Source organism: Oncorhynchus masou, chromosome 30 (genome assembly GCF_036934945.1).
Source record: "Oncorhynchus masou masou isolate Uvic2021 chromosome 30, UVic_Omas_1.1, whole genome shotgun sequence".
NCBI classification, from domain to species: Eukaryota; Metazoa; Chordata; class Actinopteri; order Salmoniformes; family Salmonidae; genus Oncorhynchus; species Oncorhynchus masou.
The window spans coordinates 55,483,258-55,505,392 of NC_088241.1; the positions used below are offsets into that span (position 1 = coordinate 55,483,258).

General features: G+C 45.2%; 1 protein-coding gene across 2 annotated transcripts; it reads right to left on the reverse strand.

Annotated features, from left to right (window-relative positions):
- Positions 1-4,975: 4,975 nt before the first annotated feature.
- Positions 4,976-22,079, reverse strand: LOC135522825 (ligand of Numb protein X 2-like). 2 transcript variants are annotated; one of them, XM_064949451.1, is made up of 12 exons: positions 21,936-22,079; positions 18,597-18,790; positions 17,959-18,341; positions 11,946-12,187; positions 11,696-11,833; positions 11,375-11,574; positions 10,873-11,277; positions 10,589-10,789; positions 8,606-8,783; positions 8,074-8,323; positions 6,801-6,959; positions 4,976-6,144 (listed from the first exon to the last, which is right to left on the reverse strand). In XM_064949451.1, exons 2-12 carry the CDS (start codon positions 18,615-18,617, stop codon positions 6,009-6,011), a joined length of 2,313 nt encoding a protein of 770 aa, XP_064805523.1. In that variant the 5' UTR covers positions 18,618-18,790; positions 21,936-22,079; the 3' UTR covers positions 4,976-6,008. The 2 variants fall into 2 exon arrangements, with proteins under 2 accessions (XP_064805523.1, XP_064805522.1); XM_064949450.1 differs by having other exon boundaries at positions 21,926-22,079.
- Between the last annotated feature and the right edge of the window lie 56 nt (positions 22,080-22,135).

Consider the following 22,135-nt stretch of genomic DNA (forward strand, 5'->3'; position numbering starts at 1 on the left):
CATGTGCGTTTGAAAGCTGGGGACAGACAGTCACTTAGCGCATACGACAAACGGACGCAGACAGAAGATAGCGATGCAGAGTCAGGAGCCTGGATAACAATATTAAAGCCTGCAATCAGTCAGAGAAAGGTAAATTCAAGGACTTGAATCACAACAACTGCTGGCTAGTCTACTCAATTTACCAATAACAACATTTAGATCTAGAAAATCAGAGCCAGAAACCCAAACACATCCATTTGCAAGAGAGGCTATTTTGGCCGAGTTCAGTCAAGCAGCCCAATTCTGATACTTTTACACTAATTGATCTTTTGACCAATCACAGCAGATCTTTTTCAGAGCTAATCCGATTGATCAAAATACCAATTAGTGAAAACTGGGCTGCCTGTGTACACACTAATTGAAAGGAAAACCCCAAACTCAGACACTAGGCTTTCCATGGAATGAGTTTGAAACCCCTGCAGACACTCCTCGTCACAACTCTGTATAGGCTGTTCATAGAGATAGATAAAGGACTGTGCCATTAAAGCAGGGGTGTCAAACTCGTTGAAAGGAGGGCCGAGTGTCTGCAGTTTAAAAATAAATCTATAATTATTAAGATCTAAACAACCAGGTGAGGGGATTTTCTTACTAATTAGTGACTTCAAGTACAAGGGTGGAGCAAAAAACCTGCAGAAACTTGGCTCTCCTTGGAATGAGTTTGACACACATGCGTTATAGCGTGTGTGGCAGCACCATTGAGGCTATAACCCATAGGAATTCCCACCCAGTTGACTGCTTTAAAACGGTGGAAACATGCAAGCCCTCAATGGCAATGTCCATGCTAAGACAGGTTATATCCATGATGAGTCCTTTCTCTATCAGGCTGTTTGCATCGATTCACAACAATTCACTGTTCCTAACTTCCTCCAAACAGGAACGAACCAATATAAAAAGTAGGATGATGAGTGAATAAAATCACAAAGCAGATGTCCAATATTAATTTATAAAACATCAATATTTCTCCAAAATAATGAAAATACTTATTAGGCTACCAAGACAAAAAATTTGCTTTCCATTTATTTAACTTTCCATTGCGTGAATTGAAACACCCCTGTATTATCCAATAGTGGTATCGCCCAATATAATATATCATCCTCAGGTGTGTCATTTACATTTATATTTAAGTAATTTAGCAGACGCTCTTATCCAGAGCGACTTACAAATTGGTGAATTCACCTTCTGACATCCAGTGGAACAGCCACTTTACAATAGTGCATCTAAATCATTTAAGGGAGGGAGGGAGGGAGGGGGGGTGAGAAGGATTACTTATCCTATCCTAGGTATTCCTTGAAGAGGTGGGGTTTCAGGTGTCTCCGGAAGGTGGTGATTGACTCCGCTGTCCTGGCGTCGTGAGGGTGTCAATCTGTGTAGTGTGGTAAATGACCTGCTCTCGGTTTTTTTTTATTAGAGGTGGTTCTTTACCAAAACACTGTCATCTTTACCACCTATACAATTAAAATGGGGGAAAGGATACAAGTCCCAAAAAAGTTTTAGTTGTTATTTTGTGAACTGCGAAGCCACCTTCAATAAATCTTGGAAATTAGATGCCCATCTTTGTAAGCACACAGGTTTGGTGTGTTTATATCTGTCCTGCCCAGCTTTAGCTTCTTTCAAAAGATGGTCCCAAAGAGATCAGATCTTAGCTCCTTGGGCTTGAAATTCACATTTCTGTTAGATCAAAGACTGGACATCCTATGTTGTTTTTTTTACTAATAGATGAATGTTAATGTGTCTGGGGGTCAGAAACACATGGGTATTATAGTGTTTGTTACAGAGAGGAATCCATGATGTTGCTGTTTCTCTTCCATAGAAACCCTTCTCACTTAAACTGTGATGAGCTTCTGGATCCGCTATCGGGTCACCAGACACGGGCTGAGCCACAGTGGAGAGAAGCCATACATGTGAGTGTGAAGCTTCAATATCCTAAAGGGCAATGGTTCACTTCACTGTCAATGACTGTTTGTTTGAGGCTGGATGGCTGATCTTTCTACAATACTACATTGTTTCCTTTCCAAGCCATTTGTCAAGACAACCAGTTGGCTAAAGCAAAGCAGCAGGTTGGCTCCGAGGCTCGGGTCTAGTTCTGAATGTGTTTGAACCAGAAATGTTACTGAATGGACTTGAGTAGTAACCTAACTCACTGTGACACTTCCACTCTACAGGTTTTGAGTGGGTGAAGGAAAAGTGACGGCCATATCGGAAAATGACAAACATGGGTCCTGCTGCACAAGATTGAACACGCACATCTGCTGCCCTTTCAGTGAAGATACACACACGGGCGTCTACGAGGGTATTTAGGCTCTACCACATCCGCCTGAGCTCTGACCCTTTCTCATAGGTATAACTTTTGGGGCTGTAAGAGAATTTGCTACTTTTTGTCCCAAGTTATGTTTGGGGCAAGTACAACAAATTACAAAGTACCACTCTCCATATTTTTAAACATAGTGGTGGCTGCATCATGTTCTGGGTATGTGTGTAGTGGTTAAGGACTGGAGAGTTTTCAGGATATAATTTTAAAAAATGGAGCTCAGCACAGGAAATATCCTAGAGGAAAACCTGGTTCAGCCTGCTTTCCACCAAACACAGGGATATGAATTCACCTTTCAGCAGGACAATAACCTAAAAACCCAAAGCTGAATCTACTGGTGTTCCTTACCCAAGAACACAATGACTTCCTGAGTGGCCAAGTTAGTGTTTACTTGAAAAGTGGCAAGAGTTAGACCTGAAAATGGTTGTCTAGCAATGATCAGCAACCAATTGGAAAAGGCGTGGAAAGCTCTTAGATTTACCCAGAAACGGGAGGTCCGTGGGGCGACCCACAATTGGCCGAGCTTCGTCCGGGTTAGGGAGGGTTTGGCCGGTAGGGATGTCCTTGTCTCATCGCGCACCAGCGACTCCTGTGGCGGGCCGGGCGCAGTGCGCGCTAACTAAGGTTGCCAGGTGCACGGTGTTTCCTCTGACACATTGGTGTGGCTGGCTTCCGGGTTGGATGCGCGCTGTGTTAAGAAGCAGTGCGGCTTGGTTGGGTTGTGTATCGGAGGACGCATGACTTTCAACCTTGGTCTCTCCCGAGCCCGTATGGGAGTTGTAGCGATGAGACAAGATAGTAGCTACTAACAATTGGATACCACGAAATTGGGTAAAATTAAAATAAAAAAATAAAGATTTACCCAGAAGGACTCACAGCTGTAATTGCTGCCAAAGGTGGTTCTACAAAGTATTGACTCAGGTGTGAATACTAAAGTAAATTAGATGTCTGTATTTCATTTTCAATATATTTGCTGAATTGTCTAAATATGTGTTCACTTTGTCATTGTGTGGAGATGGGCATGGGATCTATTTAAATCACTAAATATGTGTTCACTTTGTCATTGTGTGTAGATGGGCATGGGATCTATTTAAATCACTAAATATGTGTTCACTTTGTCATTGTGTGTAGATGGGCATGGGATCTATTTAAATCACTAAATATGTGTTCACTTTGTCATTGTGTGTAGATGGGCATGGGATCTATTCCTCGGACCACTTCCCTATTGAACACATCACTGGTACAACCTTTTAAAGTTTTTGCTTGTAAGCAGGAATCGGGAGGATAGAATTATAGTCAGATTTTCCAAATGGAGGGCGGGGGAGAGCTTTGTATGCGTCTCTGTGTGGAGTCAAGGTGCTCTAGAGTTTTTATCCCTTTAGTCACACAGCTGAACTGCTGGTAGAAATGAGGTAAAACAGATTTGAGTTTCCCTTCATCCAAATCACCGGTAACTAGGAGAGCTTCCTTGATGAGCATTTTCTTGTTTGCTTGTGGCCCTATGCAACTCGTTGAGTGCCGTCTCAGTGCCAGCGTTGGTTTGTGGTGGTAAATGGACAGTTTGAGGTATTCTAACTCAAGTGGGCAGAATCTTGAGACTTCCTTAATATTAGAGATTGCGCACCAGCCGTTAAATACACCACCACCCTTGATCTCACCGGACTCTGCCGTCTGTCCTGCTGATGCATAGAAAAACCCAGCTACATTTCTGCTACATTTCTATTATTCATGTCCTTGTTCAGCCATGACGCTGAGAACCATTGTATATTCATTCTTAATGTCCCGTTGATAGGATAGTCTCAAACGGAGCTCATCCAGTTTATTTTTCAGCGATTGCACATTAGGTAAGAGGGTAGAGGAGATTTTTTAAATTAATTCGCCGACATAGTCTTACCAGGGTGCTCTCACACCGGCCTCTATAGGACAATATTCCCCTTCTATGAGTGTTGGGGATTAGGGCCTGGTCTGGGATCGATGCCAATCGCCGCCTCTATTTGGACGAGGACTTCTACTTTAATGAGTCGGTTAGTGACAGCTGTTCTGATGTCCAGAAGCTCTTTTCAGTCATGGGAAATGATGGCAGAAACATTATGTGCAAAAAAAAAGTTAAGATCAGAGCAAATAAAGACAACAGTCTTAAGTCGTCCCATCAGACTCAGTTGGAGTCCGGGACTGTCTCCAATAATGGAACTTTCATATCGTGTTCTAAAGTGTGTTCCTTTCATCCAGGGGAGGGGGGATCTTGAAATGGCACTTAAAATAGCCAAGAGGTTTGTGTGCTCCTAATATATCAACTCTCGCATGCTCTTCTCAGTGCTCACAAGACACCAACAGAACTGACTGAACACACACGGCAGGGAGCCTAGTGGTTGAGTGTTGGGCCAGTAACCGAAAGGTTGCTGGTTTGAAACCCTGAGCCAACTACTTGAAAATGTGGTTTGAGCTCCTGAGCAAAGCTCTTAACCCAAATTGCTCCTGTAAGTCGTGTCTGCTAAAATATAAATGCATCCAGGTGCTGAACTGACTCCAGTAAACTAGCGCGCCAAAGACATGTTTTCCTCTTTCACTATGAAGGTGTGGGGCCAGTCGGAGGTGGTAAGGTAAGGTAAGAGAGAACTGACTCATATGCGCTCTGTGGGAAGTCTTTATTAAACCGCAGAACACACATTCACACACGTATAAAACCCCAGCAAGCTGACGGCTGGGTCGTCACGGTGATGAGGCCTAAGGCTGTGTCCAGAGGGGCGGGTCGGGCCTCCAGGGCGTGGCAGGTATTTGGTAAGGCCTGGGTTTATTCAGTTGGGTTGTATTCAGTAAGAGCGACTGGGTGAATGTTTTTTATATTTTTTTGGAAAGGGGTGTTACCTGAACTTGTTTCAAAATGATTTCTCCTCCTGAACATAACCCTAGAAGCGTTTTATAATGACAGAAATACATGGCCTAAAGCTGATCTATTTCATTATCCTACATGGCAGAGAATCCTGTTCTATGCAGGGAATTTCTATCTCAAACGTTCTGTAACGTTGCGGCCATGTGAATATGCCCCTGGTATCTACTAATGGAGTCCAGTAAAGAGAAACAGAGATGATATACTGTCCTCTAACATACAGTCCCACTCTCTCTGTGTGGAAGTGAAGACGGGTAACATGACCATACAGATATAGCTTCTTCATTTCAGCCAGTTTGCTACAGCAGGAAATGTTGATTATAAAGGATGGACATTTTTGTAGCGTTTTGATACAATTTTCGTAAGGAAAAATGAAGTCTTGAATTTTAAAGTGGACCTTTTTAAACCTCATACACTACAAGTTTGAAATGTCCTGCATTGCAGGATAGTTCTGCAACAGGGTGATCAAATTAGGATCTTACATCTGTATGAACACATCAGTATGTGAGTGCAGTGTGGTGTGGGGCTGGCACAGTCCAGCCTAGTATCGAGGGATTTGGCCTCGGAGGGCCAGGTTCACTCTAGCCTGGTTTGATGAAGTCCATGTGATTTGTCCCAGGTTACAGTAGGTTAGATCCAGAGCAATTTCAGTATGGCATGATTTGGCACCATAGCTTGGGTTCGATGCAGTCTAGCATGATTTGGTCCTGGTTAGATACAGTCTAGAGTAATATCAGCATGGCATGACGCAGTCCAGTGCAGTTTGACCCGGTTCTATGCCAAGCTGCCAGGCCAGGAGACCACAGTGAGAGCCACTCTGCTACGCTGCTCCTTCAGCATGGGTACCAGGGCTGAGTGGCTCATACCAGCTGTAGACAGCCCGTTAACCGCCACTATCATGTCCCCACACCTAGGGTACAGAAGGGGACACAGAGGGGAACATCAATATGGATGGACCATATACACTGACTATACCCAACATTAAGAACACCTTCCTAATATTGAGTTGCACCCCACCCTTTACCCTCAGAACAGACTCAATTCATCAGGGGAATGGACTCTACAAGGTGTCAAGCATTTCACAGGGATGCTGGCCCATGTTTCCCACAGTTGTGTCAAGTTGGCGGGATGTCCTTTGGATGGTGGACCATTCTTGATACACACGGGCAACTGTTGAGCCTGAAAAACCCAGCAGCTTTGCAACTCTTGATACAAACAGGTGTGCCTAGCACCTACTACCATACCCCATTCAAAGGCACTTAAATTGTCTTTCCCACTCACCCTTGGATTGTGTATGTGTGCCATTCAATGTCTCAATTGTCTCAAGGCTTAAAAATCCTTATTTAACCTGTCGCATCCCCTTCATCTACACTGATTGAAGTGGATTTAACAAGTGACAATAGGGGATCATAGCATTCACCTGGTAAGTCTGTCATGGAAAGAGCAGATGCCCTTAATGTTTTATATACTCTGTGTGTGTGTGTGTGTACTTTATTGCCTATTAACTTACAAATAATGGAAATGTGTCTTTATGTTCACAAGCCAACAACATGAATGATGGCTTACTTGAGGCGGCCATCATAGTATGCAGGCGTTCCAAGGACAATGGTCTTGATGAAGAATGCCTGGTTGCTATGGTTTTCCTCGTATCCCCCAACGATGCTGAAGCCCCAGCTCCCAGGGTGACTTCTACGCAAAACAATCTCATGGCTACTGTGAAGGAAGCTGAGATAAATGGATGGAAATAATGAGTCAGTGTTTTAGTGAGGGAGACAGAAGAAGGGGGAGATGGAGAGGGAGGAGCCAGATTTAGAGGGAGAGGGAGGGGCCAGGTTTATAAGGAGAGGGAGGGGCAGGTTGAGAGGGAGGGGCCAGGTTGAGAGGCAGAGGGAGGGGCCAGGTTGAGAGGGAGAGGGCCAGGTTTAGAGAGAGAGAGAGGGCCAGGTTTAGAGAGAGAGAGAGGGGCCAGGTTTAGTGAGAGAGGGAGGGGCCAGGTTTAGTGAGAGAGGGAGGGGCCAGGTTTAGAGAGAGGGAGGGAGGGGCCAGGTTTAGAGAGAGGGAGGGAGGGGCCAGGTTTAGAGAGAGAGGGAGGGGTCAGGTTTAGAGAGAGAGGGAGGGGTCAGGTTAAGAGAGAGAGGGAGGGGCCAGGTTTAGAGAGAGAGGGAGGGGCCAGGTTTAGAGAGAGAGAGAGAGGGAGGGGCCAAGTTTAGAGAGAGAGGGAAGTAGGGTAAGAGAAAGGGTGAAAGGAGAAAGACCGAGGTGGGGAGGAAAAGAGAGTTTGTGGAAGGGAGATTCAGAGAGGGAGGAGAGAAACAGAGACAGAGCAGAACAAAAGGAGAGGGCGATAGATAAAGGGAGGAATGAGTTTGAGGCTGTCCTCTCTGTACCAGTCTCAGAAGGATGAATGGGGGAGAGACACTGGGGATGTCACCACATGCCCCTCAGTTGATAATCAACAGCTGTTGAGTTTTACAGCGCCGTTCAGGACAACACACACACATGTCAACACACACACACATGTCAACACACACACACATGTCAACACACACACACATAATACATGATCTGTGTGACATTTACATCCCAACACAGAACACACTCGAATCAAGATCAACACAAACGCTCCAACTACACATTCTCCGCAGATTACTTCAGGTGAATCATGGGGTGGATCTCACTAGTCAACTTGCTTCCTTTCCTTGTCTCCTCTGCTTCACCTACACTAATATGAAAACACTAAATTAATCAAAGCAATATTTTCACACTCAAACTCCCAACATCCCAACCACCCCAGGTGAGTCCAACCCAACGAGGTATGTCTTCTATATCTCCTGTTTACCTGGGCAGGCCGAGCCACAGGACCCAGGAGGGGGACCAGGAGGAGTCGAAGTCTGAGTCGTGTGTGTGGTGGTGTGTGGGCAGCAGCTGGTCCTCGGGGCTCATGTCCTGGTCTGGCTCCTCCACCATGCTGACCTCCAGCGCCCTCAGCTGGACGGAGGGTGACGCCGCACTGGCCTTCAAGGTGCCAACCGCCTCGCTGTGGCTCAGGTAGGTCAGGTCCTGGTCGTTGATACTCAGGAGGATGTCACCTGCAGGAGAGGAGGGGACAGAGAGAATGAGAGAGAGAGGAAAACAGAAGTTGGTGATGCAGAGTGAAGAACCGAAAGAGTACAGAGACAGAGAGAAAGAGGGAGAGATAGAAGGGGCGAGAGGGACATAGAGAAATACATTGTTACTTCAGGACAAAGAGTCCTGAGAGAGAACATTCAAACACTGACCCCTGAGAATGTAGCTGTGGCAGATAATGAGCCAAACCAAATAAGAACTTGGCCTCGACAATCTAACAGGCTGTGATGCAGCCCACAGCTCACCTTGTTTGATTCGTCCAACCCGTGACAGGCAGCCATGTGGTTGGACGCTGGTCACAAAGATGGGCAGCTCGCCACTCTTGCTGCCCCGCCCCCCGGCCACGGTCATACCCAGAGACTCATGAGTCTCCTTCTTCACAGTGATGTGTTTCTCCTTACAGGTCACACACTGGGACAGGTCCTACACACACACACACACACACACACACACATATAAATACAGTTGAAGTCGGAAGTTTACATACACTTAGGTTGGAGTCATTAATACTCGTTTTTCAATCACTCCACACATTTCTTGTTAACAAACTATAGTTTTGGCAAGTTGGTTAGGACATCTACTTTGTGCATGACACAAGTTATTTTTCCAACAATTGTTTACAGACCAGATTATTTCACTAATAATTCACTGTATCACAATTCCAGTGGGTCAGAAGTTTACATACACTAAGTTGACTGCCTTTGAACAGCTTGGAAAATTCCAGAAAATTATATCAATGCTTTAGAAGCTTCTGATAGGCTAATTGACATCATTTGAGTCAAATGGAGGTGTACCTGTGGATGTATTTCAAGACCTACCTTCAAACTCAGTGCCTCTTTGCTTGACATCATGGCAAAATCAAAAGAAATCAGCCAAGACCTCAGAAAAATAATTGTAGACCTCCACAAGTCTGGTTCATCCTTAGGAGCAATTTCCAAATGCCTAAAGGTACCACGTTCATCTATACAAACAATAGTACAAAAGTATAAACACCATGGGACAACACAGCCATCACACTGCTCAGGAAGGAGACGCATTCTGTCTCCTAGAGATGAACATACTTTGGTGCGAAAAGTGCAAATCAATCCCAGAACAACAGCAAAGGACCTTGTGAAGATGCTGCAGGAAACAGGTACAAAAATATCTATATCCACAGTAAAATGAGTCCGATATCGACATAACCTGAAAGGCCGCTCAGCAAGGAAGAAGCCACTGCTCCAAAACCTCCATAAAAAAGCCAGACTACAGTTTGCAACTGCACATGGGGGCAAAGATTGTACATTTTGGGGAAATGTCCTCTGGTCTGATGAAACAAAAATAGAACTGTTTGGCCATAATGACCATTGTTATGTTTGGAGGAAAAGGGGGGAGTCTTGAAAGCCAAAGAACACCATCCCAACCGTGAAGCACGGGGGTGGCAGCATTATGTTGTGGGGCTGTTTTGCTGCAGGAGGGATGGTGCACTTCACAAAATAGATGGCATCATGAGGGAGGATAAGTATGTGGATATATTGAAGAAACATCTCAAGACATCAGTTAGAAAGTTAAAGCTTGGTTGCAAATGGGTCTTCCAAATGGACAATGACCCCAAGCATACTTCCAAAGTATTGTGGCAAAATTGCTTAAGGACAACAAAGTCAAGGCACTGGAGTGGCCATCACAAAGCCCTGACCTCAATCCTAAATAAAATTTGTGGGCAGAACTGAACGTATGTGTGAGCAAGGAGGCCTACAAACCTGACTCAGTTACACCAGCCCTGTCAGGAGGAATGGGCCAAAATTCACCCAATTTATTGTGGGAAGCTTGTGGAAGGCTACCTGAAAAGTTTGGCCCAAGTTAAACAATTTTAAGGCAATGCTACCAAATACTAATTCAGTGTATGTAAACTTCTGACCCACTGGGAATGTGATGAAATAAATAACTCTCTCTACTATTATTCTGACATTTCACATTCTTAAAATAAAGTGGTGATCCTAACTGACCTAAGACAGGGAATTGTTACTAGGATTAAATGTCAGGAATTGTGAAAAACTGAATTTAAATGTATTTGGCTAAGGTGTATGTAAACTTCCGACTTCAACTGTACACACACACACACACACACACACACACACACACACACACACTAAGAGAGGTCCTACAGTGTATAATACACATTGGGAGGCCTCCAGCATAAACAGATACATATGAACAAACACAGTCAGACACACACTCAGGTGTGTACTCACTCTGTGGGTGCTGGAGCGGGCCAGGTGGGCGCAGGTGGGCACGGTGCTGGGGTTGGGAGAGAAGCTGTGGTGATGGTGGTGGTGGTTGGGGAGGAAGTGGTCATGGCAGTACAGATCTCTGCTGGAGGTGGAGCTTGATGGAGGGGGAAGGGTAGGCTTGCTGGGACGGCCAATCAGCAGATAGACTCTTTCGCCGCTGGCCTGTAGTTGACAGGAAAAGAGAGTTGGGTTAGCCATCCACAAGAGGATGGTCAGAAACACTGTTAATCCCTTAGCAGTCTTACCTGTATGATCTGAGCAGCCTGTTCAGGCGTGCCGTGGCGTAGGTCCTGCTCGTTGACCGCCAGCACGCGGTCGTTACTACACAGCCTCCCGTCCTTGGCAGCCAGGCCACCGTCCAGCAGGTCTAACACAAACACCCCCTCCTCATCAGTCCTCCGCACCAGCTTGATGCCCAGCTGCTCCGACGAGTCCCGCTTCTGCAGGGTGATCCTCAGGCTGGCAGGGCTGGATGGAGTACCCTCTGGGGTGGAACAGGGGGCGTGGGGCACCGAGGGGGTGGTGGAGGGAGGTGGGCGAGAGACACAGCGGCGCTCCCTTAGGACAGTGAGCTGCAGTGTGGCACAGGGGCGTGCCAACATGGAGCGAGCAAAGGTATGGGCCACATTGCTGATGTCTACACTGTTGACCTGCAGAGGAGCAGAAAGAGAGAGACCTAGGAGGAGGGAGCTTGGCTTTGGAGGAATATTAGAGGAGAAAAGGTGAGGATGGATCCATGGTCCTCACCTGTAGAATCTGGTCCCCGGCCAGAAGCCTGCCATCTCGAGCAATGACCCCATCACGGTATACTTCCTGGATCACCACGTTGATGAGAGGCGTTTCGTTGCCCCCGACGATGCTGATGCCCAGTTCTACATAGGGGTTGGAGCGGTGGACCTCGATGGTGGTGATCTCACCCTCTGGAAGGGACGGCAGCTTCACACTACCTGGGAGATACACAGGAACATGGAAGCACATCAATCTCTTATATTCATGAATGTTTAGATTCGACATGATTACATTGGAAGGTTAGAGACAGGAAGTCAGATGGAGGAAGTGATGTCATACCCTCTTCTGCAGAGAGGGGCGGTGACTCTGGGCTGTCCCACCCAGAGGAGGCAGAGCTGGCGGTGCGGAGGAGGTGGATGCACGGGTTACTGAGGGGTCGCTTTACCCTGGGCACCACACACTCCAACCCTACCACACCTACACACAGAGAGAGAGGTTATACACACATACACACACACACACACACACACACACACACACACACACACACACACACACACACACACACACACACACAGTTGTTACTCACTGTCCTCCTCATTGCTCTCCTCGAAGGCGGGGTTGTCCAATCCAGGCTCGTCGGTCCACATGGGGATGCTGCTTCCGGCGGTGGAGGTGACACCAGGAGGCGAGGAGGACCTCTCCTCCTGCAGGTCTGTCTCCGTCTGGTGGGAGCGTGGGGACTTGGAGGGGCTGGTCACCATGGCTCCCTCCTCGGGATCACATGGTGGTCCCTCTAAACTGGTTTGCTGACACTGCGTCCCCGGACACCTGGACTCAGAGAGAGAGGGATGTGGTGGTCGACTTTGGGCAAAAACTGATCAATGCACTACCAGGTCATTTAATGCTTAAAAACAAACACATTAGGATGAATACTCGAGTAGAATTTTACTGGGTGAGTTTTACTTGAGTCATTTTCTATTAAAGGTATCTTTACTTTTACTTAAGTATGATATTTGGGTACTTTTTCCACCCCTGGCATTGACCAGTCCATCCTATAGCTGCTATGATTTAAGCTGTGCAGGAAGAACCACAGCTAGTCCTAAAGGATCAAGGATCAGATCATCAGACAAGTTCCAGAACATTCCACCCAGTTCAAGGACGTTCCAAGTGCCCTGGCAGTCTTCTGTTCTAATCTCTGACTTTAAGGCGGCTTTAGTGACACAATATTACATGTCCAAGCTGACAGACACCCAAGTCTGTCTCTCATGATCTCATCCCATCCTTAGCTTCATTACTGTCTTAGGGTTGGGGCATGGGGAATGACCCACATGGACCTGGGCCTTAATCTATAGATGCTTTAAGAACAGACAAAGGAATGCCCAGTCATGCACAGACACCTCAGAAAGATCTAGGGACCCCTTGGAGTGAGACATAAAACACACCTCTTCAACTGGTTGCCCAGTGGGAAGCAATTTTGTATACTTGTCCATATGCTGAGGAGAAGGTGTAGTGGATACCTAGTGAGGAGAAGGTATAGTGGATACCTAGTGAGGAGAAAGTATAGTGGATACCTAGTGAGGAGAAGGTGTAGTGGATACCTAGTGAGGAGAAGGTGTAGTGGATACCTAGTGAGGAGAAGGTATAGTGGATACCTAGTGAGGAGAAGGTATAGTGGATATCTAGTGTTGAAGGTACCAAAGGCAATGTAATAATTCCATGCAGAAATGTTCAGTGCCGGGTGCAAAAATCATATCAAATCAAATTGGATTGGTCTCATATACGTATTTTGCAGATGTTATCCCAGGTTTAGTGAAATGCTTATGTTCATAGCTCCAGCAGTGCAGTGATACCCAACAAGAAAAATTGTCTAGGAGATACGAACAGGGCAACCATGTCTGTTCACACCATCTTGTCAGTCTGGAAGTGAATGATAGCATAACTGTTTTACTGTCATTAAATTAAACATTTTTCAAATGATCTTCAACCACTGTATTATTTGATTTCCAGACGGCTGGTCATGTGTTTAATGCTCATCCTGTAGAAATAGCAATGGCGCTGGTCCAATGATTTCGTTTATTTTCTCACGCTGCCACATGGAAATATTAGGTTGTCTTAACCTGTATTTTTCCGACCTAGCATTTTACACTTTGTTTAAAAACTTTAAAAGGTATCCTTCCTTCCTTCATTGCTTCATTGAGGCAATCACTGATTAAAATGAATGGCAATGTTTGTTGACCAAGTTGACGTTGTTGGCAAAGGTTTTCATCTCATTGGTTTCACCAATCCAACCTTGACAGATCAGTGATGACTTTGAGGGAGGAAGGAAGTAAGAGAGGATGCACTTTAAAATGATTAGAATTGTGCTTTAGTGGACAATGTGCCATAGGCTGGGCAGAGCAGGGCAGGGTAGAGCAGTGCAGGGCAGAGGAGGGCTGGGTAGAGCAGTGCAGGGTAGAGCAGTGCAGGGTAGAGCAGTGCAGGGCAGAGCAGTGCAGGGTAGAGCAGTGCAGGGCAGAGCAGTGCAGGGTAGAGCAGTGCAAGCCAGTGTGTCCATGTATTAGGATGACTCAACACTATACATGTCAGCTACTACAGCAACTGAAATGACTGTAACACTTAACAAAGAGCTGCAGTTAGTTTCAGAATGGGTGGCAAGGAATACGTTAGTCCTAAATATTTAAACAACTAAAAGTATTGTATTTTGGACAAATCATAAACCCCAAACCTCAACTAAATCTTGTAATGAATAATGTGGAAATTGATCACGTTGAGGTGACTAAACGTCTTGGAGTAACCCTGAAATGTAAACTGTCATGGTCAAAACATTGTTGATGTGACAGAAGATAAGATGGGGAGATGTCGCTCCATAATAAAGCGCTGCTCTACCTTCTGAACGACACTATCAACAAGACAGGTCCTACAGGTTCTAGTTTTGTCGCACCGGGACTACTGTTCAGTCGTGTGGTCAGGTGCCACAAAGAGGGACATAGGAATTGCAATTGACTCAGAATAGGGCAGCACGGCTGGCCCTTGGACAGAGAGAAACATTCATAATATGCATGTCAATCTCTCCTGGCTCAAAGTGGAGGAGAGATTGACTACATCACTACTTGTATTTGTGAGAGGTATTGACATGTTGAAGGCACCGAGCTGTCTGTTTAAATGACTAGCACACAGCTCAGACAGACCTGCATACCCCACAAGACATTCCACCAGAGGACTCTTCACAATCCCCAAGTCCAGATCAGACAATGGGAGGCGCACAGTACTACATAGATCAATGACTACATGGAACTCTATTCCACATCAAGTAACTAATGCAAACAGTAGAATCAGAATTAAAAAACAGATAAAAATACACCTTATGGAACAGTGGGGACTGTGAAGCAACACAAACATAAGTACAGACACATGCATGCAGACACATGATAACATACGCACTACACACACATATTCATGTATTTTGTGTTGTAGATATGTGGTAGTGGAGTAGGGGCCCGAGGGCACACAGTGTGTTGTGATATTTGTTCTGAATGTATTGTAATGTTTTTTAAATTATAAAGGACTCCAGGATCCTTTATAAATACAAATTCAGCAGGAGTCAGGACAACAAACATGTTGGCTGAAGATGAAAGGCTAGCACTCAAGCTAGCTATAGAAACCAAGCAATAAGCTTCAGATACAGTTGAAGTCTGAAGTTTACATACACCTTACCCAAATGCATTTAAACTCAGTTTTTCACAATTCCTGACATTTAATCCTAGTAACAATTCCCTGTCTTAGGTCAGTTAGGATCACCACTTTATTTTAAGAATGTGAAATGTCAGAATAATAGTCGAGAGAGTTATTTCTTTCAGCTTTTATTTCTTTCGTCATATTCCCAGTGGGTCAGAAGTTTACATACACTCAATTAGTATTTGATAGCATTGCCTTTAAATTGTTTAACTGGGCCAAATGTTTCAGGTAGCATTCCACAAGCTTCCCACAAAATGTCAGGTGAATTTTGGCCCATTCCTCCTGACAGAGTGTCACACCCTGACCTTAGAGATCCTTTTTATGTCTCTATTTGGTTTGGTCAGGGCGTGAGTTCGGGTGGGCATTCTATGTTTTGTGTTCTATGTTTTCTATTTCTGTGTGTTGGGCCGGGTGTGGTTCTCAATCAGAGGCAGCTGTCTATCGTTGTCTCTGATTGAGAACCATACTTAGGTAGCCTTTTCCCACCTGTGTTTTGTGGGTAGTTGTTTTCTGTTTTTGTGTCTGCACCAGACAGAACTGTTTCGTTCGGGCTCTTTGTTGTTGTTCAGTTCTATCAATAAATCATGAACACTTACCACCCTGTGCTTTGGTCCACTTCTTCCAACAGCCGTTACACAGAGCTGGTGCAACTGAGTCAGGTTCGTAGACCTTGCTCGCACACACTTTTTCAGTTCTGCCCACAAATTTTCTATAGGATTGAGGTCAGGGCTTTGTGATGGCCACTCCAATACCTTGACTTTGTTGTCCTCAAACCATTTTGCCACAACTTCGGAAGTATTCTTGGGGTCATTGTCCATTTGGAAGACCCATTTGCAACCAAGCTTTAACTTGATGTCTTGAGATGTTGCTTCAATATATCCACATTATTTTCCACCCTCATGATGCCATCTATTTTGTGAAGTGCACCAGTCCCTCCTGCAGGAAAGCACCCCCACAACATGATGCTGCCACCCCTGTGCTTCACGGTTGGGATAGCATTCTTCGGCTTGCAAGCCTCCCCCTTTTTCCTCCAAACATAACGATGGTTATTATGGCCAAACAGATCTATTTTTGTTTCATCAGACCAGAGGACATTTCTCCAAAAAGTACGATATTTGTCCCCATGTGCAGTTGCAAAACGTAGTCTGGCTTTTTTTTATGGCGGTTTTGGAGCAGTGGCTTCTTCCTTGCTGAGCGGCCTTTCAGGTTAGGTCGATATAGGAATCGTTTTTACTGTGGATATAGATACTTTTGTACCTGTTTCCTCCAGCACCTTCACAAGGTATTTTGCTGCTGTTCTGGGATTGATATGCACTTTTCGCACAAAAGTATGTTTATCTCTAGGAGACAGAACACGCCTCCTTCCTGAGCAGTATGATGGCTGTGTGGTCCCATATATATATTTGGAAATTGCTCCCAAGGATGAACCAGACTTGTGGAGGTCTACAATTGTTTTTCTGAGGTCTTGGCTGATTTATTTTGATTTTCCCATGATGTCAAGCAAAGAGGCACTGAGTTTGAAGGTAGGCCTTGAAATACATCCACAGGTACACCTCCAATTGACTCAAATGATGTCAATTAGCCTATCAGAAGCTTCTAAAGCCATGACATAATTTTCTGGAATTTTCCAAGCTGTTCAATGGCACTGTCAACTTACACAAAACCCAAACCGTCTGCGCGCCATCGTACATTCATTTATTTTGTCACCCCACACCAAACGCAATCACGACACACAGGTTAAAATATCAAAACAAACTCTGAACCAATTACATTAATTTGGGGACATACATTAAATATGTATGGCAATTTAGCTAGTTAGCTTGCACTTGCTAGTTAATTTGTCCTGGGATATAAACATTGAGTTGTGCATTTCAGGTAAAATAAAGTCCTCTACTCTGACAATTAATCCACACATAAAACTACCAACCGAATCGTTTCTAGTCATCTCTCCTCCTTCCAGGCTTTTTCATCTTTGAACTTAAATGGTGATTGGCATCTACACTTTTACCACGACAACCGGCAAAACATTTTGTCTTTCAATCACCCATGTGGGTATAACCAATGAGGAGATGGCACGTGGGTACCTGCTTCTATAAACCAATGAGGAGATGGGAGAGGCAGGACTTGCAGTGCAATCTGCATCAGAAATATAAAGGAGTTCTATTTTAGCTCTTGGCATCGCAGACGCTTGTTGGCGCAATAATTGAATAACATGGATTTCTACATTTATTTTGCGATGCTCGCGCACGCGACGTGTCCGGTCTGCTCAGCATAATAGTGTATGTAAACTTCTGACCCACTGGAATTATGATACAGTTAATTATAAGTAAAATAATCTGTCTGTAAATAATTTTTGGAAAAATTACTTGTGTCATGCACAAAGTAGATGTCCTAACCGACTTCCCAAAACTATAGTTTGTTAACAAGAAATTTGTGAGTGGTTAAAAAACTTGTTTTAATGACTCCACCCAACTTCTGACATCAACTGTCAAATCATCTCTACATAGTAACTGCAATGTCTGTCCTATTTACTGTTTTTAACACTACAAATGTCAGCATCAAGACATCCCAGCTTAGAGACCAGATCCTGCAACCGAAATTAGTACTTTACACTACAGATCTCTCTCACTTCAGATATAGTTGATGTACAGTTTCCTCACAGCGACCACTAGCCTGCTGAGCTCCCAACCGTCACATATCCACTCACATTGAGGTGTGTGTGTGTGTGTGTGTGTGTGACTCCACTCTACCGCTGTGTGTGTGTGTGTGTGTGTGTTACTCCACTCTACCGCTGTGTGTGTGTGTGTGTGTGTGTGTCTGTGTCTGTGTGTGTGTGTGTGTGTGTGTGTGTTACTCCACTCTACCTGTGTTTGAGGTGAGCCTCCAGGTCACAGCGGGGCATGCTGAGGCTGCAGGCCGGGGCCAGGGGACAGGACACAGACAGCTTGTCAAGCAGCTTGTGTACCAGGATGCTGCTCCGCCTACACACCTGCAGATGTAGCCGCTCCCGGTCCAGCGGGCAGAAGTCCCGCTCCTGGAGGAAGCTGCGGAGGCAGCGGGCACAGAAGGTGTGTCCGCAGGGTGTGTCCAGGGGCTGGACCAGGGGCTGCAGGCAGATGTGACACACCAGGTCATCGTCCACCTCCAGGCGGTAGTTATAGAGGTGGTTCTCCCAGGCCCGGTGGATCTGACCACACTCTGGACACAAGGCCTCCAGCACGGGCTCCACAGGCCCTGCCGGACTCACCTGGATAAAGGAGAAGAGATTTATATGGGAGATGTTGGAGGACAATAATAGTTGAACAGAAAAGCTTGTTTGAATGAATCCCAAAGAAACAACCAAGTAATCTATATGTTATTACGGTGTAATTACCAACTTGTCTTTTATTTGTGTATACAAGGTAATTAGCGGATCGGAATGGTTAATAGCAGATCAGAGGATCAGCATTACACAATTCATGCACACAGCTGGGAGGGTACAAACTGCAAAATCAAAACCCACCTCACAGCCGGGGCTGCCCATGTCAGGACCAGGGCTCCAATCGCCAGGCACGGCCTTCGGCACAATCGTCACTGGGGTTACAGGTCGGGAGGTTACAAAGGGGTTGGGAGGGGGGCGTCCTATCCCATAAGCCTCAGAGGGTGAGCTGGTGACAGAGAGGACAGCCGCCCCCCAGTGGCCAATCAGACTTCACCCTGTAGGTCAGAGAGCAGAGGTTAAAAAGCTGGGAAATTAAAGTGTGTGTGTGTGTGTGTGCATGTGAGTGTGTACTCAAGCATACATGTGTACTACTGTATAACTTCGTAAATATTTGCATTGTATGTGTGTATATGTGACGTGTACATGTTAATATGAACGCGTGTGTGTGAGGTGTGTGCAGAGATGATGTATTGTAGCACTGCGCCTGCTCAGTGTAATCTCTCTTTCGCTCTCGCCTGCTGCAATATTATAGTCTCTCAGAGAGGGATTTATCTGGGATTGAGACAGAAGGAATTATCTGGGATTGAGACAGAAGGAATTATCTGGAATTGAGGCAGAGAGGAAATGGGTATGGTTGAGAGGAAGGAGAGAGAGATAAAGAGGGAGAGGGCTAGAATGATGAAGAGAAAGAAGGATAGAGAGGGAGAGGAGTGAGAAAAAGAGAACGAGAGAGAGAGAATATGAAAGGGAGAGGGGAGGGAGGGGAGAAAGAAATCAGGAGAGAAGAGAGAGATGGAAAGAGAGAAGGAAAAAGGTTGACAGAGAGAAAGGGTAAAACGGAAAAACAAAGGAGTAGAGAAACAGAATGAAAATGAGAGACGAAGACAGAAAGAGAGAGAGAGCTGTGAGATAGGGACAAGAAAAAGAGTGGAAGACTGTCAACTGATCACTGTGCATGTGGTGTGTGATGTGGTGTGTGATGTGGTGTGCATGTGGTGTGTGATGTGGTGTGTGATGTGGTGTGTGATGTGGTGTGTGATGTGGTGTGTGATGTGGTGTGTGATGTGGTGTGTGTTGTGTTTTTGTTTTACTATCCTTGTGGGGACCAGAATTCCTCACAAGAACAGTAAAACAAATATTTGGTCAAGTGTGGACATTTCGTCGGTCCCCACAAGGAATAAGGCTATTTTAGGCTTAGGGGTCAGGTTTAGGGTTACAGTTAAGTTAAGGGTTATGGTTAGGTTAAGGATGAGGTTAAGGGCTAGGGTTAGTGGTTACGGAAAATAGGATTTTGAATGGGGGTCAATTGTTTGGTCCCCACAAGGATAGTAAAACAAACGTGTGTGTGTATGTGTATGTGTGTGTATGTGTGTGTGATGCACTCTGGCCGGTTCTGCAGGGTGAGAGAGCCAGAGCTAACAAAAACTCCTTGCAGCTCTGAAACACAGCCGACCACTCATACAAATCCCCAATGCTGAGCCATCCTCAAAACTAATGCATTGTGTACCAGTCATTTCCCCAGTGTTACACGTTCAAAGCCATTTAGACTCACTTCCCCTACTACAGTACTCTAGCCCCATCCCTGAGGAGCTCATGGACACAAATCGACACAAGGGAGCGTATTTAAGCATGAAACAGAGCCAAGCTAATGACACCTGACTACCAGCCTCTATTCTCATCTCCTTGCCTCCTTCTGCATGAATCTAAAAGAACTAAAGAGGTCATAGCAAATGCTAAATAGTCGTCCACCATATTGCTTTCACCAATCCTGTGATTTCAGACCAAAGCAGATGACGTGGAGAGGAAGCCACTTTAGACTGTTAAGATGCAGCCTCTGTCTGTGCGAGGGTCTGCTCCTGTCTCCATGGCTACGGAGCATGTTCAGTAGAGCTTGACATTCAGAGCTGTGTAGATAGAGATGAAGTGTTCTCTCCTCCATGTGTCCTTTCTATTTCTGTACACTTCTATCGGCTGCTGGCTATATTCTCAATGGTTCCTGTCCTTCTGACCGTGCCACTGCTGTCTCTGCCTGTCTTTATGACTGTTGTTTCCATGACTACATGCCTCAATGTAACCTGTCTATGTAACCTGCTTCTGTCTCCTTGATTGCTGGTACTCTTTTCCTTCTTTTAAGTACCTGCTTCTGTCTGTATGTGTGTGTGTGTGTGTGTGTGTGTGTGTGTGTGTGTGTGTGTGTGTGTGTGTGTGTAGCTGGAGATGCATTATTCATGTAGACAGAAGGCTCCTCTGTTTCCATATCCAAGCTCTGACATCATTTTACCTCACACACGCATGTACACACACAGTGTATGTTTTTGGGTATGAGTTTGTGGGTGTGTGCAGTGTATTCTAACCACTGCTGTGTATATGTTTGACATGCAAGACTAATGCAGTCTATAAGTTCGATCTCTCTTTCCCTCTCTCTCCCTCACTCTCTCTCTCTGTTTTTAACCTTCTGCCAGGATAATACAGCAGTTACAAGAGCACTTAAATCGTATCTTACTTTCAAAATAGCTGGATTGCAACAGCATGTGTTTGTGTTTTATTGTCTTTGTTGTGTTACCCGGCGCCTCAAGGCCACTATGCTATTGTATTGTTATTTCATACATAGGCTTGCTGTTCTCTGCTCCTTCTATTGATACCAGCAGTAGACACGGCCTACAGCGACTAATGCACAACACCCGATAACTAACGCAATAAGAAGATGACGTCTGTCCTATTGCCAACCCAAATAAAGGGGTAAACCAGGACTATAACACATAGTCTACAACAATCTTGCATGTCAGACAAGAGGAAATGCGATATCTCCTTGCCCTCAGGAACAGTTGATCACGTTAATAAGGTAGTCAGTAGACTAATAAAACCACAATCCCAAAGATGCATTACGCCTAACATGGATTTCAATAGCATAATCATCTTATCAACCTTCGCAAAAAAACTAACCTGCATATGCAATGTTTAATTTCATGTTTCGTTTCAATATAGCCTAGCCTAGAATATATATTGTTGAAGGCTGAATAACATAATGGCTTATTGAAGGGGAGAAAAAACGGCATATACCAAACAAAGGCTATCTATTCAAATTGCATTATTTAGCTACCCATTTTATGCACTGCCCTGAAAGACGACACTCAGATTCAGATAGATCATATAATTGGTTCGACGACAGCAATGCCCTTCTCCATTTAGGCTGGTGAGTGAACCAGCCGGAGTGTCTGTCTGATTGTCAGATTCCCCCCTCCCTTCCTTCGAGATCCGTGGAATAGCGCTGAGATGGATACATAATGGATGGACAATAGCGACTTCAATTGAAAGCTATATAGACTATTACTAGACCATAGATATAGAACCTGCTTTATATATATGTTCTAGACATCGTGATAGTGAAGATCTGCGATCAGAATACATACATTATATTACCTATTCCGGCTTCTCCTTGGTGCCGAGAACTCCAGCCCCGAGAGGGGACAATTAACCGACCTCAATCACACATTCACCGCAACAAGCAGAGCCGTAGCAGCCGCACATAAAACGCTCCTGTGACTTTCGCCGTGAAGAACCCGCCCACGGCTCTTCTCCAGCAGTCAGTCAAGGAGAAGGGGGCAGGGTCTCGTGCTGTC